Here is a 13,227-nt window from a genome sequence, read left to right as displayed (position 1 = left end):
AGGATTACACAGTTAATAAGTATCTGATACCACATTTGAACTCAGAAAGATGAGTCTTTCTGACTCCAGGCCTTCTACCCACTTTCCCACCTAGGTGCCCTATGAGGGGACTAATTATCCTTTTTTTAACCAACTCTGAAGAATTATGTAGTCCATCAATGTGATCTTAAGTAGGACTTTGTGTTCCATAAGCTCATACAGATGAGAAATATTTATTGAAAAGATCTACAGATATGGACATATTGACAAAGTGACTCAGTGTAGAAGTTGGACACTTCCGAAAGGTGGGAACAATTTAGGTGAAAAGATGAAAATATTTCTGGAAGTTAATGGGATGAAGTCTTCACTACCACCTTACTCTAATTCCCACAGTATAGTGTGAAGGTAGCTGTGGTTTCTCAAAAGCCATGCCAGCAGAGTTCTGACCAATCAAGATGGAAAGGCAATTCATGAAAAACATGCACTAAGGGACAGAGGGGGTGCAATCATATTGGTGAGCATTGCTCCAACCAATGAAAGCACACTTCTTTGAAATAACAGCATGATGAGGTGAGTGGATCTTTGCAAAGTCTTGTTTGGGATCCTATCATTTAAGCTTAGGCCACAATGAGATTTAACAGTTTCATTTGGCAACTGATGCCAGTATTTAATAACTCGTGTCTTCAGGAAAACTTCTTCACATCTAACAACTGTCACAAGCTTTAGTTTCAAATCAATTTCCTTGTGTCTTATCTTCACTGGAAATGGAGAAGAGCTAGTTACCATTTTCTGTGAAAGGAGTCTTCATATACAGTGAATGAAGACATTAAATTGCCCTTCAGCCTTTTCCTCTCTAGGCAAGTCCTTTAATCTTTCCTCATAGGTCCTACTTTCCAATCCTTTAATCTTCCTCATGGCTCTTCTGTGTCCTTTCCACCCTTCTTTCAACTCAGAACTCAGATCTGGAAACAGTACTCTAGCAAGATGCCAGTATGAATCCTACATGTTACATTCCTATTTATTCATCCCAGGATTATACTTTCTTTTTTTAACTACAGTTACATATTACTGACTCATGATACTTCTCTGGAGGAAAAAACAGCTATAGTTATGAATTTTTCTCAAAACAAGAAATTGTACCAGGATGCTAAAGAAACATCCTTCAATTGTCTCATTGTCATCCACTCTAGCTTGGGTATCTTCCCCAGTAAAAATTAGATTTGATTATCCACTTTCACCAAAATAGCATTTACTAAAAAAGAAGCATTAACCCAGGTAAGCAAATGGTGGTTCCTTTCATCTCAGCAATTCCACACCTACTCACTCCCCAATTGACTTTTATGGAGTATTAGTTTGCATTAAAAATCCATTTAATTATGCTGAAAAAATACATCATTGTTATGCTTTGGGCCGGTACCATGTTGCAGCTGTTCCTATTTAAAGGATAATTGTAGCCTCACTCTTTTACAAGTTAATAATTCTGATTTTGAAAGGATTTATCCTTACAGTTTATCCCGATGAGAGAGGACTGGATTATTGCCTTGTAAAATAGCTGAAGTCTTATTATAAGCTATTACACCACAAATGTTGTGTATTATTGAAGATCAAAGTACTGTACCACACTCAGTTGTGAGGTGTGCGTGAATGGCATACTTCCCATACAATGTTAAAAAAAAAAAAAAGAAACACACACACACAAAAACAGCACTGGATTTCATGAGTCATTCAGTGCCATGAGAAGTATCTACAGACCCTTCCATTGAAACATGCTTCTAATGCCAATATCTGTTGTGTTCCTAGATTGAGGTGAAAAAAAAATCTAATCATTTCTCAAACTATGCCTACAAAAGAGATTCATTCTAGGTGCTCTTCCATTGTAATATTTGTCTTGTTGTTTATCACCCATTATACAATGTGATTATATCAGACAACCATCATCAAGGAGCTATATTAGTAAATCACTGCTAATCATAAGGACTTTGATATTCAACATTATGATCACCAATAAATATCTGAGCATTCAGTATATGCATAAGGCACTGTGCCTTAAGCATTGATACACACAAGGAGGTACAAGACATAGACTCTACTGTCAAGGACCTCAGATAGTCCAGTTGAAGGACAATATGAATAATAATATTGAGCAATATAGATTAAGTGCCAAGGGTGCTTATTGAGACATCTATCCGATAGGAAGAATGTGGTCTCAGATAATATGGAGAATCTCTTTCCTTAAGTTTAATAAGTAATGTATGCCATGCTGTGTCCAGTATGCCATGCTTTCATTTTACTTTTAAAAAAGCTCACTATTTCATGAGACATTCTTGTAGTCAATGTATAGAAAACTACAATATACATGATAATTTTGATTCCAAAACTTAATGTGTTACAAAAAGAGCATGATACACAGGTCAAAAAGTGCTACCTTTTATGACTGACATTTATAAAGGCCTATTAAAAATATGGGATTTTTAATCTAAAGGAAACCTTTCCAAGGTAACTCATCTTGTGTTTTAATTTTGGGACATATAATTGATAAGATTAGGATGCCTTCCTATATGCTAACCACAGGTATAATTAATGAAAAATGATCTGTAAACTTAGAACAAAAATGTGCTATGATAGTAAGTTAAAATAAGAAGGGTCAGAAAGAAAATGCTGTAATGGCAAAATTCAATAGAAGCAGAGAAGAAATGTTGGTAGGTCATGAGCATGGCCCAGGGGAGAGGGGACCCATACTAACAGACATTAATATTCTGATATATATATATATATATATATATTTGGTATACCCCTATGAAGAAGAAAGGAGAATAAAATATTTCTTAAGGGTACTGCTCTCCTTTTTCTTTCTGATTCTAGACTCAAGAAACTACTTGATTATTGATTTCCAGGTATCTTAATACCTTAATGAAGTACTCAGGTCAAAAAGGCTAAGTTTTCCAGGCTTGATGATAGATAATCCATTGTTAATTAATAAGTTGGCATTTAGTTTATAAATGTCTCCTGTGAGTTGGGTTAGGGTGAATCACTTCTCTAGAGATGCAGGGATGGGGAAGATGTGGCCTCAAGGCCATTCATGACACTCTAGGTTCTCAAGTGTGGCCCTTTGACTAAATCCAAACTTCACTAAACCTATTAATAAAAGTATTTGTTCTGAAAAACTTGAACTCAGTCAAAAGGTCACACCCAAGGACTGAGATAGAAGGCCACATGTGGCCTGAAGTCCCGAGGTTCCCCATACCTGTTAAAAAATGTTTTAAGTTTCAATGTGCAGAGGACACAATCCTAAATAATAATGAACTTGCCAAGATGTTATACTTTGTGAGTCTGTCTTGAACAGCCAACTAATCATGGAACATACTGTCCATGTTTTGATTATTTCATGCATTGGTGTAGTTTATACACCCTACTAGACTTTAGTAAGCTCCCTGAGGGCAGGGACCATGTCTAATTGTTTCCTTCTTCCTTTGGAGAAGTTAGAGGAGTGTATTAAACATCACAGACACTAATGGGTTCATGAAGCAATGGTAGGTACTTGAACATTCTAGTAAATGGAAAATTCATATAATATCTCCCTGAAGGATTTTTTATTATAAATTAAGAAAATATACTCCAAGGCTTAGCTCCAAATTCCCCAGTCTTACCTTAGTATAACTGCATCTACTCAGTCCATGTCACAGGAAGTAGAGTTAGAAATAAAACACTCCTCTAATTATTGTAGGGTAGTCCTCACTCTATTTAACAGTTCCAGAACTGGAGACCTCCCGCTGTCCATTCTCAGTTTCAGCACTCTACTTTGCCTTTCAGACATCTCAAATCCAATCAAGCTTCTGGATAAGTTGAAATAAATATAGAGAACTGGCATTTGAGCTTTCAGCAGTCGAGAGAAAGGTGCAGGTTGAGAGAGATATAATATCACTCCAAATCCTTTCAAGATATTATCAATAACTATAATAGTTAGCATTTATATATTGCTTTAAGGCTTAAAAAGCACTTTACATGTTATCTCATTTAATTTTCACAACATTCCTGTGATGTAGGTCCTATTATTATTTTCATTGTATAGATGAGGAGACTGAGAGTTTTGTTATTGAATTGTTTCAGCTGTGTCCACCTCTTCTCCACCCCGTTTGAGGTTTTCTTGGCTAAGACACTGGAGTGGTTTGCCACTTCAAATCTTCTCCAGCTCATTATGCAGATGAGGAACTGAGGCAAATGGTTTAAGTGACATGCTTAGGGCCACACAGCTAGTATCTGAGGGAAGATTCAAACTCAAGTCTATCCTGACTCTACATGCTTCACCATCTAGCGGCCCCACTCATAGTGCCCAATTTCCTCTCTTTGATGGGTTTGTTCAATCTGAACAGGTAACTAATGATTTTTTGAGGGGATGAGGCAGTTCTAATATTGTGATCTCATTGAACCAGCAATTAAACTCCTTCTACTCACACAGATTTACAACTTTTATGCAATTTAGTTTCAGAGTTACTTGGGGCAACAAAAAATTAAGAGATTTGCCCAGGGTTACATAGCCAATATGTCAAAATAAGGACTTGAATGTAGGTCTTCCTGACATTGAAGCTTTTGCCTCTTTATACACTATGCCACACTGTCTTGTAGTTAAATATGTCCATTTAACTGCATTTCCAGGTTTTTTGTGATCTTGAAATAGTATAGCATATTGTAAACAAGTGTTGAGTGATGATCAAAGACTTTGTTTAAAATGTGTTTACCCAGGGGCAGCTAGATGGTACAGTGGATAGAACACTAGCCCTAGAGTTAGGAGGACCTAAGTTGAAATTCAGCCTTTACTATCTGTGTGACTCTGGGCCAAGTCACTTACCTCCCCCCCCTAAAAAAAATTATTTACCCATTTGAGTTTCCCCTCAATAAAATGTAACCTCTTTGAGTATAGCATCATCATCATTTTCATCTCTGCATCCACAGCATGCAAGCACAGTGCCAGGCACATAGAAGACACCCAATATGGCAGAACTTTGAGCTAAGATTTTAAATTAAAGCTGAAGAAAAGTGTTACAGTATTTAATCTCTAGTAGAAGGAAACAGAAGTACATTTGAACATCTATAACACTGAGTGAAGTTAAAAACCACAGAACTTCATTTAAAATTTATTTTAATTAATTTTTATTAGGAGTAGAGAAATGCCCATTTTTCTGTTCTATTCTGTATGCCAAAGAGTTCTGAATGTGGATCCTGGAAGCCCTTCCTGATCCCTCTGGTTATTATTAGTGAGTCTCTCCCTTTTCAAATGATCAAGTCTATATAACCCAGCTGGCTAAATGTTCTTCCATATTCTTAGATACCCCTCTTCACCCAACACTACCAAGTTGTAAATTCCTTGAGGGGCTGGCTTTGCACTTAGTAAATACTTAGAGGCTTGCTGAAGTTGATTGGATTGATGATACAACTTTTCCTTGCTCCTTTCCCTTCTTGGATGAATATTGTGGGTTGGTAGTAACATGGACTTTTGCAGCTTAAAAAAAAAATGAGAAGAAGATATTGACCTAAAATGAAGAGTGCTAGATTGGTAATTAGAAGATTTGGGACCTAATGCCGGCTGTGCCGTTTACTACCTGAGGGACTTTGTACATGTCTCTTGAGTTTTCCAGGATTTTTTCATACGGAAAAGCAAAGCAAGGAGTTGGCTGAGATGACCTCTGAGTTAACTTCCAGCTCAAATTTTTTTATTTTGATGATATAAGGAAGTAATCAAAACTCAATATGGACACATATATACATACATTAAAAAAAAAACTTAAAAGCTTTATAAAGCATTTCACAACAATCATGAGGCATGCAGCCACAAGTATCCCCAATTTATAGATAAGGAAGTAGGCTTACAGAGGTTACATGACTTGCTCAAGATCACAGATAAATGTCATTACCAGGATTTGAACCCAGAGCTCTAGGAGCCAGGTTCAATACTCTATGATTTTATACCATGTTGACATGCAATGTTTAACATCCTCTACATATTTGTATATTTAAAAGGAATGATAAAAGGCACCTTGGGGCTTCCAGCTGACATTTTAACATTTCCTATCCTTGATTTTTGTTAGCTTTTCCCTACTTGACTTCTGTTTTCCATAGTAGAAGTAGCAACATTTCAAATGAAGAAGTTGTGAGTACTGAGCAGGTTGTGAAGTGTACTGGAAAGACCATAAAATCGTATTAATCTCTTTCCCAGTGCCAAAGCACACGTGAAACAGATGGGAAGAACCCCTATACACCAGTAGACGCGGGGTTCCTGGTATCATTACAACTCGGACGGCAAACGTCACAGACTCCTCCTGGCTTCTTTCCCCAAGCTCTAGAAAGACTGGAAATATAGAATACAAATAGGGTGTCCCAAACACATCATACTTACCCATAAAGTAGGAAACACCCACAAAGTAGAAAAGCCCAGGCCGCAGATCTGAGGCTGGATTTGTTCAGTGGGAAAAGCACCCTCTGAGGCTTCCTCATCCTACTTTGCCATCACCCTGACAAGGAGGCTGACTATAGAGCTTCACTTTTGACCAAGGGTATATTCCCCTTCGAAAAACTCAGTCACAGAAAAGAAGCCCAGGAGGTACCATTCGCTTCTCTTTTGCAACTGTCCAAACATGTGCATTTCCTTCTCTTCCCCTATATTGGGCTAATAACTATTTTCTTACTGACTCTGACATAACCCTCTCTGACCTCTTCTTCATAGCTCCCACCCCCACCCCACCCCACCCCCACTCCCCCAAAGACAACTCGTGGGCCTAAGCCTCTTCAAGTCATCCAGTGGAGCAAAGGTAAAGGAGAGAAGGAGTTCGGTGAGGGAGAAGGGAACCGGGAGATAGGGGCAATGCTCCTGCAGCCCATCTGCCTGCGCTTGAGGATCTCCCAGTGGGTCCGAGAATACCCAATGATACCATACACCGTTTCTGGTAATCTCCTCCAGCTCCGATCCTCTTCTCTCTTCTCTAGTGGAGTTCCTTGCCGGGCCCCCTGCGCAGCAGCCCATAGTCTAGGAGGTCCTATTGGAACTACTCAGTTCGGGATGGGAAGGAAGAGAAGAGGGTCCTAGTGGTGGTGGGTGGATGTCGCATAAGGAGACTGGACCGGAGAGAGGTGGGGATGGAGGAAAGAGGAAGGATGAAGGAGGGTGGGTGTTGGTGTGGTGGGCGTGTGGAGGCGGGAGGGTAGGAGGTGCGGATTGAGAGGGAGGGCGTGGAGGGGGGTATTCCACAGCGCCCCCTCTCTTCATCCTAGGGATCAGTGCCCCAAAGCAGTAAATGGCTGTAGCTCGACAAGCTCTTTGTGTAAAACACGGAGGAGCCGTGTGGAAGCAAAGCAAAGCACTCCGTCCCTGCTTTCCTCTTCTTCCTCTTCCTCTTCCTCCTCCCCTCACTCCCCACCTTTCCTTTCTCTCTCTTCCTACCTCCACTTTCCTCTTTCCCTCCCCTTCTCTTGGGGGTCTTCGACGCTGTGAGCCCAGCGCGGTGGCGGCGTCGGCGGGGGCAGTGGCGGCGGCGGCGGCGGCAGCAGCAGCAGCAGCAGTGGCAGCTTCAGCAACTGCAGCAGCGGCAGCAGCAGCGGCAGCGGCACAGTAGCAGCCGCAGCCGCAGCGGCAGCGGCAGCCCGCAGCCATTCCTCCTGCCTAAAAGGCCGGTCTGCGTCCAGTCCCTTTGCAGCCCATCCCACTCCGGGGAGAGTGGAGAGTAGCGGCCGCTTCCTCTCCCCCCCTCCCTTCCCCTGTCCCTGCCTACCGACACCCCCCCCCCAATCCATGAAGGTGGAGAGAATAAAATAAAACCAGAACTTAGAGAATTCAATAAAAAAAAATACCTATAGCTAGAAAACTAGTTAGTGTGTGTCGGGTTGGTGAGGGGAGTGGGTTAGGGAGGGGGATGGGTGGGGAGGGAGGGGGAAAAACAATAAGTACTTGAAGTTACCTGCCCTGCAGCAGCGGCTTCGGCGGCGGCGGCGGCGGCGGCGGCGGCAGAGGCAGGAGAAGCAGCAGCAGCAGCGGCGGCAGGAGTAGCAGCAGCAGCAGCAGCAGCAGCAGCAGCAGTAGAAGAAGGAGAGGAAGAAGAAGAAAAAGAAGGAGAAGAAGGGTTTCTTTCTGTTGCAGACATCTGCAGACTGTTGCTTTTTTGGAAGAGTTGCGCGTGGTTTTTTTTTTTTCTTTCTTTCTTTCTTTTTTTTTTTTTAAACAAACCGCAAACGGATGTGAGGCGAGGAAGGTGTTTCTTTTACTCCTAAGCCCAGACACCTCTTTCTGTTCCTTCCAATCTTGTTTTGCTGGACAGTTTTTTTTTTTTTTAATTAAAAAGAAAGGAGAGGAAAGGAAGGAAAGGAAAGGAAAGGAAAAGAGTTACTTGATGTTTGAGTGAAATGGACGTAAGATTTTATCCACCGCCACCACAGCCTGCTGCCGCTCCTGATACTCCCTGTTTGGGACCCTCTCCCTGCCTGGACCCCTACTATTGCAACAAGGTGAATTGTTTGCTTTTGTTTCGGCCTTCTCCTTGTTTGTTTGTTTGTTGTTTAATCCGTTCTTTGGGATCACGGGAGTGGGGTTCCTTTTTCTTTCCTTTCCCCCCCTCTATTTGAAGGGTTGTTATTTTGTTGTTCTTGCCTTACTGGTTTGCATGGATGGAAGCTCACGGAGCTGTGTATGTGCAGACTGCCTCCTGAGTTAACTAACACTCCAGCTCGCAGCCCACTAAAGCCATTCTTGCAGTTTGGTAGTAAATATTGCAGAGAAGCTCCGGGTGTTTTCAAAACACCGCGATTGTGCGGAAAGTGACAGGATTTGCTCTGTACGGTTCCTTCCTGCTGTTCCGGAGTAAAGGGACGCCTGGCGAGGTTCGCCTTGGAGCCCTTAAAAAAGAACAAAACCCCGGAATACTTTGGGGGTGGGTCTGGGATAAGTAGGGGACTGGTGGAGAGAGTAAGAGAGGGAATTCCATTTTCTTTTCCCACCCCCCCCATGTTTCATCTTAACCCCTACTCTCGGTACTGGCAGACCCCATGTGTTCCTTACCACCTTTCTGACGTGGAGGCATTATTATTTAGAAAAGGAAGTAATTATAGAGTATTTAAATGTATATACAAGTGCTTTCCCTTACTTACTAAGGGTTGGGGGGTGTAGTCCCCCAGCCAACCCCTCCCCCCGACAAACTCTTTTGTTTTCACAAATCAAATCAGGCTGCTAAACTCTCGATTAGCACGCCAATTCACTTGTCAGGATTCACCAGGCTTAATAGTTTAACAGTTTGGGCAAGATCGGACCCCCGCTTAGGGTGCAAAGGGAGATGACAAGTTTGTTTTGAATTGGACAAGTCCGACTCATTAGTGGCCTGCAAACTGCGTTACTAATTTCCCTCCAACCTGATTCGGTCAGTGTTGGCCAGGCTTCTAAGGAGAGAAGTTCTGCGCAGTGGCAGAGGGCAAGAAGGTGTTTCTGGACCGTGGGGTGGCCAGCGGGACCGGAATACTTCGTGCCCACTTGACTGCAAAGACACCAGAGGACTTCGATTATCTTTGACCAGAAGCAAACCAGGATGATTTTCAGTGTGGCTCTGTAGAGTAAACCAGCTGACGTTTATTTATACGTGGATTGCACTTTCTTTGCCTTTGGGGAACATTTCTGCACTTGAATAAAAAAGATAGTGGGAGGAAAAATTATCAGAAAGTGGTTCTCCAAAACAAGCTCCAGCAAGGGAAGCAAATGATGAATAAGCAGTACTAGAGTCAGTGTCTCTGTGGGTGTTTGTCCGTCTTCAGGTTTTTGTTTCAAATATGTCTGAAAGTTCCATCCGTGGAACTTGGACAAATAGGCCAGCTAAGTTCCCTGCAACACTTTTCTGAAATGCTGGGCATTTACCTCAGCTGCACCGTTTCTGTATTGTTCCTTTACTAAACTGATGTCTCATAACGTTTGGAGCAACTTAGTCCAGGAGTGGTGAGATGCTCTTCAGAGTGAAACACCTTGGAAAATGTTTGTGTTCCTATATTAGCCTTTAGTAGCGGTTTATTATGCAAGAAGATGAGAGAGAGAGGGAGAGGGAAAGAGGAGAGAGAGAGAGAGAGAGAAAGAGGGAGAGAGGAGAGAGAGAGAGAGAGAGAGGGAGAGAGAGAGATAGCGAGCGAGAGCGCATCCCCATCTTCTGTTCTGCCTTGTCAAAAAAAAAAAAAACTTCATAGACTTGTAGATAGAAGCATTAGAAAAGTGAGCTCACACAACTTAGGTTAAGTAAACTACATCTATCAGAACATAGGGAATCAGCCACCCTGTGGTTAAACACCGGTTGTGGGTTTTTTGGGGGAATATTTGTTAGTAGGTAATGCACAGGACTCTCCTCCTAGAGTTGATACTTAAGGAAGTTTGAAGAGTTGACTTGAATAGTAAATGGAAAGAAGTTTAAAAGTACTGTGAACTTTGGGCATTGGAGAGAATGAATGATAAGCTGTTTTAAGTTTAAGTTTGGATTTCCATTTTTTAAAGGTGTATTTGTTGTTCTTGATATATTTGGTTTAAAAACAGTCAAAAATTCATTAGCCTGAATTAGAACTCAGTGAATGCGAACCCCTTTGGCAGTTAAACTGGACAAACCTTATTAAATCTTGCACTGATTTAAGGCTCCAAAAGGAAGGTAATGGCTTGGATACACATTTTACTCATCATTCTTAAGATAGTAGCGCTAAATTTAATTTAAAAGTTAAATGCTTTGGAAAAATCAGAAATTACTTTAATATATTAAATCATTTCCCAATTAAGTGTTTTAAATAATTTTGGTGGGCTGTGCAGCAAATTGAATAAATTAATTTAGAAAGTCCTCAGAGTTTCTTGACTAGCTCATTGAAGCTCCTTTTAAGTCATGCCATGTATGAAGCAGCAAACTGTTCTTTTTAAATGCAAATTAGCCACCCTTTCTATAGAGGAGTTGCAAGTCTTCTATTTAACTTATCTTGGGCAATAATGGATTTAAAAAATGCAAAGTCATAAGACATACTTATCATAGTTGGAAAAAGACTTCATGTGAATATTTCTCACAGGGTGCCTTCTCCAGAACATCTATTCGTAGCAGTCTATTAAATGTATTTGTCACTGATCCCTGATTATATTAAATGGGCTGAGTAGGTTTGCTAGGCCCCTGAGAGGCAGGCTGCTTTCCTTAAACATTGTGTTTTCCACTCCATCATGATTACCATTTATACAAAACTTGTGTCTAGATCAAATATTTCAATTGCTTAGAAAATTTTCAACCATCCTTCATTTTTATGAAGATTCAAGTGGCTTTCCAATGCATTAAAAGATACATCTAGGAAAGATATTTAGTAAGAAAACTGTATCTTCATTTAGTTAAATAAAATAAAATAAAATAAAACAGCCTTAATTGGACTAATCCAATACATATCAGATTGGAAAGCAATTTCAGTTTTCTTTAAGACTGCAATGAAGCCATATTTTGCAGTGAGATAACCTCACCACATTATTTTTACTTTTGAAAGTTGCAGTGATAAAGCAAATTATAGTTTATTCTGAATCTGTTGCCAGATTATGACTTGTATTTACATATATAATCAGAACTGTACTTTGCCCAAATGTTTTTGATACAGGATTACTGCAGTCTATAAAAATTAATATACCACCATCCCCTCTAAGTTACTTTAAATGAAAGCACAAGTTTGAGTTATACTGGCACCCTCGGCACTGCTGTTTTACAGATGGCAAAAAAAAAAATCAACAGTTTTCACTTTTCTTCTAATAAACTCAGCAGAAGGAATTTTCTAAACAGTTCAGCCTAGTGTTGATCTATTTATTGTGAGAGCACATTACACTATGCACATATCTCTATGCAAACTTGCCTCCTTTTTCACACAGCCATTGAGGGAGAAAAGTGAGAGAACAATGCAAACAATGTTGGTTATGGCAACTGTGTGAGGTATCTCTTATACAAACAGGCAAAATGGATGGTATGCTGCTGTATATAGGTCAACCTTTGAAATAACAGTGTGGTTTACAGACTGGACAGACAGATTTAAGCTTGAAGTAACACTGTTCACCTCCTGATGCTTTAAGCATAGTTATATTTCAGACATTTGTAGATAAATAACACAGCTCTACCATAACCCTATTTCAGCCAATTAAGACTATTTTAAGTAACATTGTATCCCTTAATTGAACTGAATGTTACAAAGAAATTGGATTAAATGAGCACACAGTATGAGTTCAGTAGTAAAATATAGCCCTATTTGTTCTAGTTGGAGATGTCAAATCATCAGTTTAAATATATACCTACATAGTAATAACAGTTCCTTTGGTTTCTCAGTATACTGTCATTTCTAAAGATTGTTTTCACTGATTTAATGCTAAATTGGGATAAGGAGGTGGTACTTTTTTACATTTGAAACTTTGTAATGTATTTTCAAGTTGCAAAGTATCTGCCCACATAAGGAGTAGTAATATAATTATGTTATGACTTTACTAATGACAGAGAGGCTGACCTCTACCAACAGTGGGAGGGAAAATAATGGTCTCTACTATTCTCAATGGTTACTTTTGGGAATCATGTATTATACATCCTTCTTGGATTGTTAGTTAAATCAGAAATAAAGGAGCTCCAACAAATCTTTGCTTACCAGTCTTTATCAATTAAGTGAATAACAGTAGGAAATGTTTGGGATAGTACCTTCCAGTCAAAAAAGGAACAACAACAACAAACATTTATTCAGCTAAAAGAGAAAACCCAATGCACTATTTTTCATATGCGTGCGGAAGAAATGATCTGTTCACAATTAGCCTGGCATTAACTCATGGTACAATCCTGTAACATTATTTTACTTTTCAGAAGGGAAAACCATTATTCATCATCTCCCACCCACCCAGCCACTTTTCTGTGCACAATTTCCTTTGATGATGATATTTCCATAGGATATTTTGCCTTTCAAAACTAATGTAATCATTCTCATTCATCCAAGTTACAAAATATATAAAACTCAGGGTTCTCAAACTCTTAAAGATAGAATTGTATGTCAATATTTTATTTGACATTTTGCTTCTAAAATCATTGTCTGTTCTTATGGTTCCAAGCAATTTAGTCACATCAGCTCCAGACTGGTCCAGTACATTATTGTGTTTCTGGTTGGAACTTGCCTCCACCTCAGGGATTGGTAGGGCATTTATGAAAGTTTTCATACCTTTTAGTACCTTTTTCAGGATTGCTGCTTAAAATATACTTGCTTTTT

The 13,227-nt window shown here is 40.0% G+C and overlaps 1 protein-coding gene across 1 annotated transcript in view; it reads left to right on the top strand.

The window, feature by feature from the left end:
• The first annotated feature begins 8,227 nt into the window (after window positions 1-8,227).
• LOC114053720 (thymocyte selection-associated high mobility group box protein TOX) overlaps window positions 8,228-13,227 on the top strand; it is a 371,079-nt gene continuing 366,079 nt past the window's right edge. The window contains exon 1 of the mRNA XM_027876850.1: window positions 8,228-8,469. Within this exon, the coding sequence (XP_027732651.1) occupies window positions 8,368-8,469 (102 nt within the window). The 5' untranslated portion in view covers window positions 8,228-8,367. The remainder of the gene's footprint in view (window positions 8,470-13,227) is intronic.

Source organism: Vombatus ursinus, unplaced genomic scaffold (assembly GCF_900497805.2).
Source record: "Vombatus ursinus unplaced genomic scaffold, bare-nosed wombat genome assembly UNPS02014812.1, whole genome shotgun sequence".
NCBI classification, from domain to species: Eukaryota; Metazoa; Chordata; class Mammalia; order Diprotodontia; family Vombatidae; genus Vombatus; species Vombatus ursinus.
This window is presented reverse-complemented; position numbering and strand designations above follow the sequence as displayed.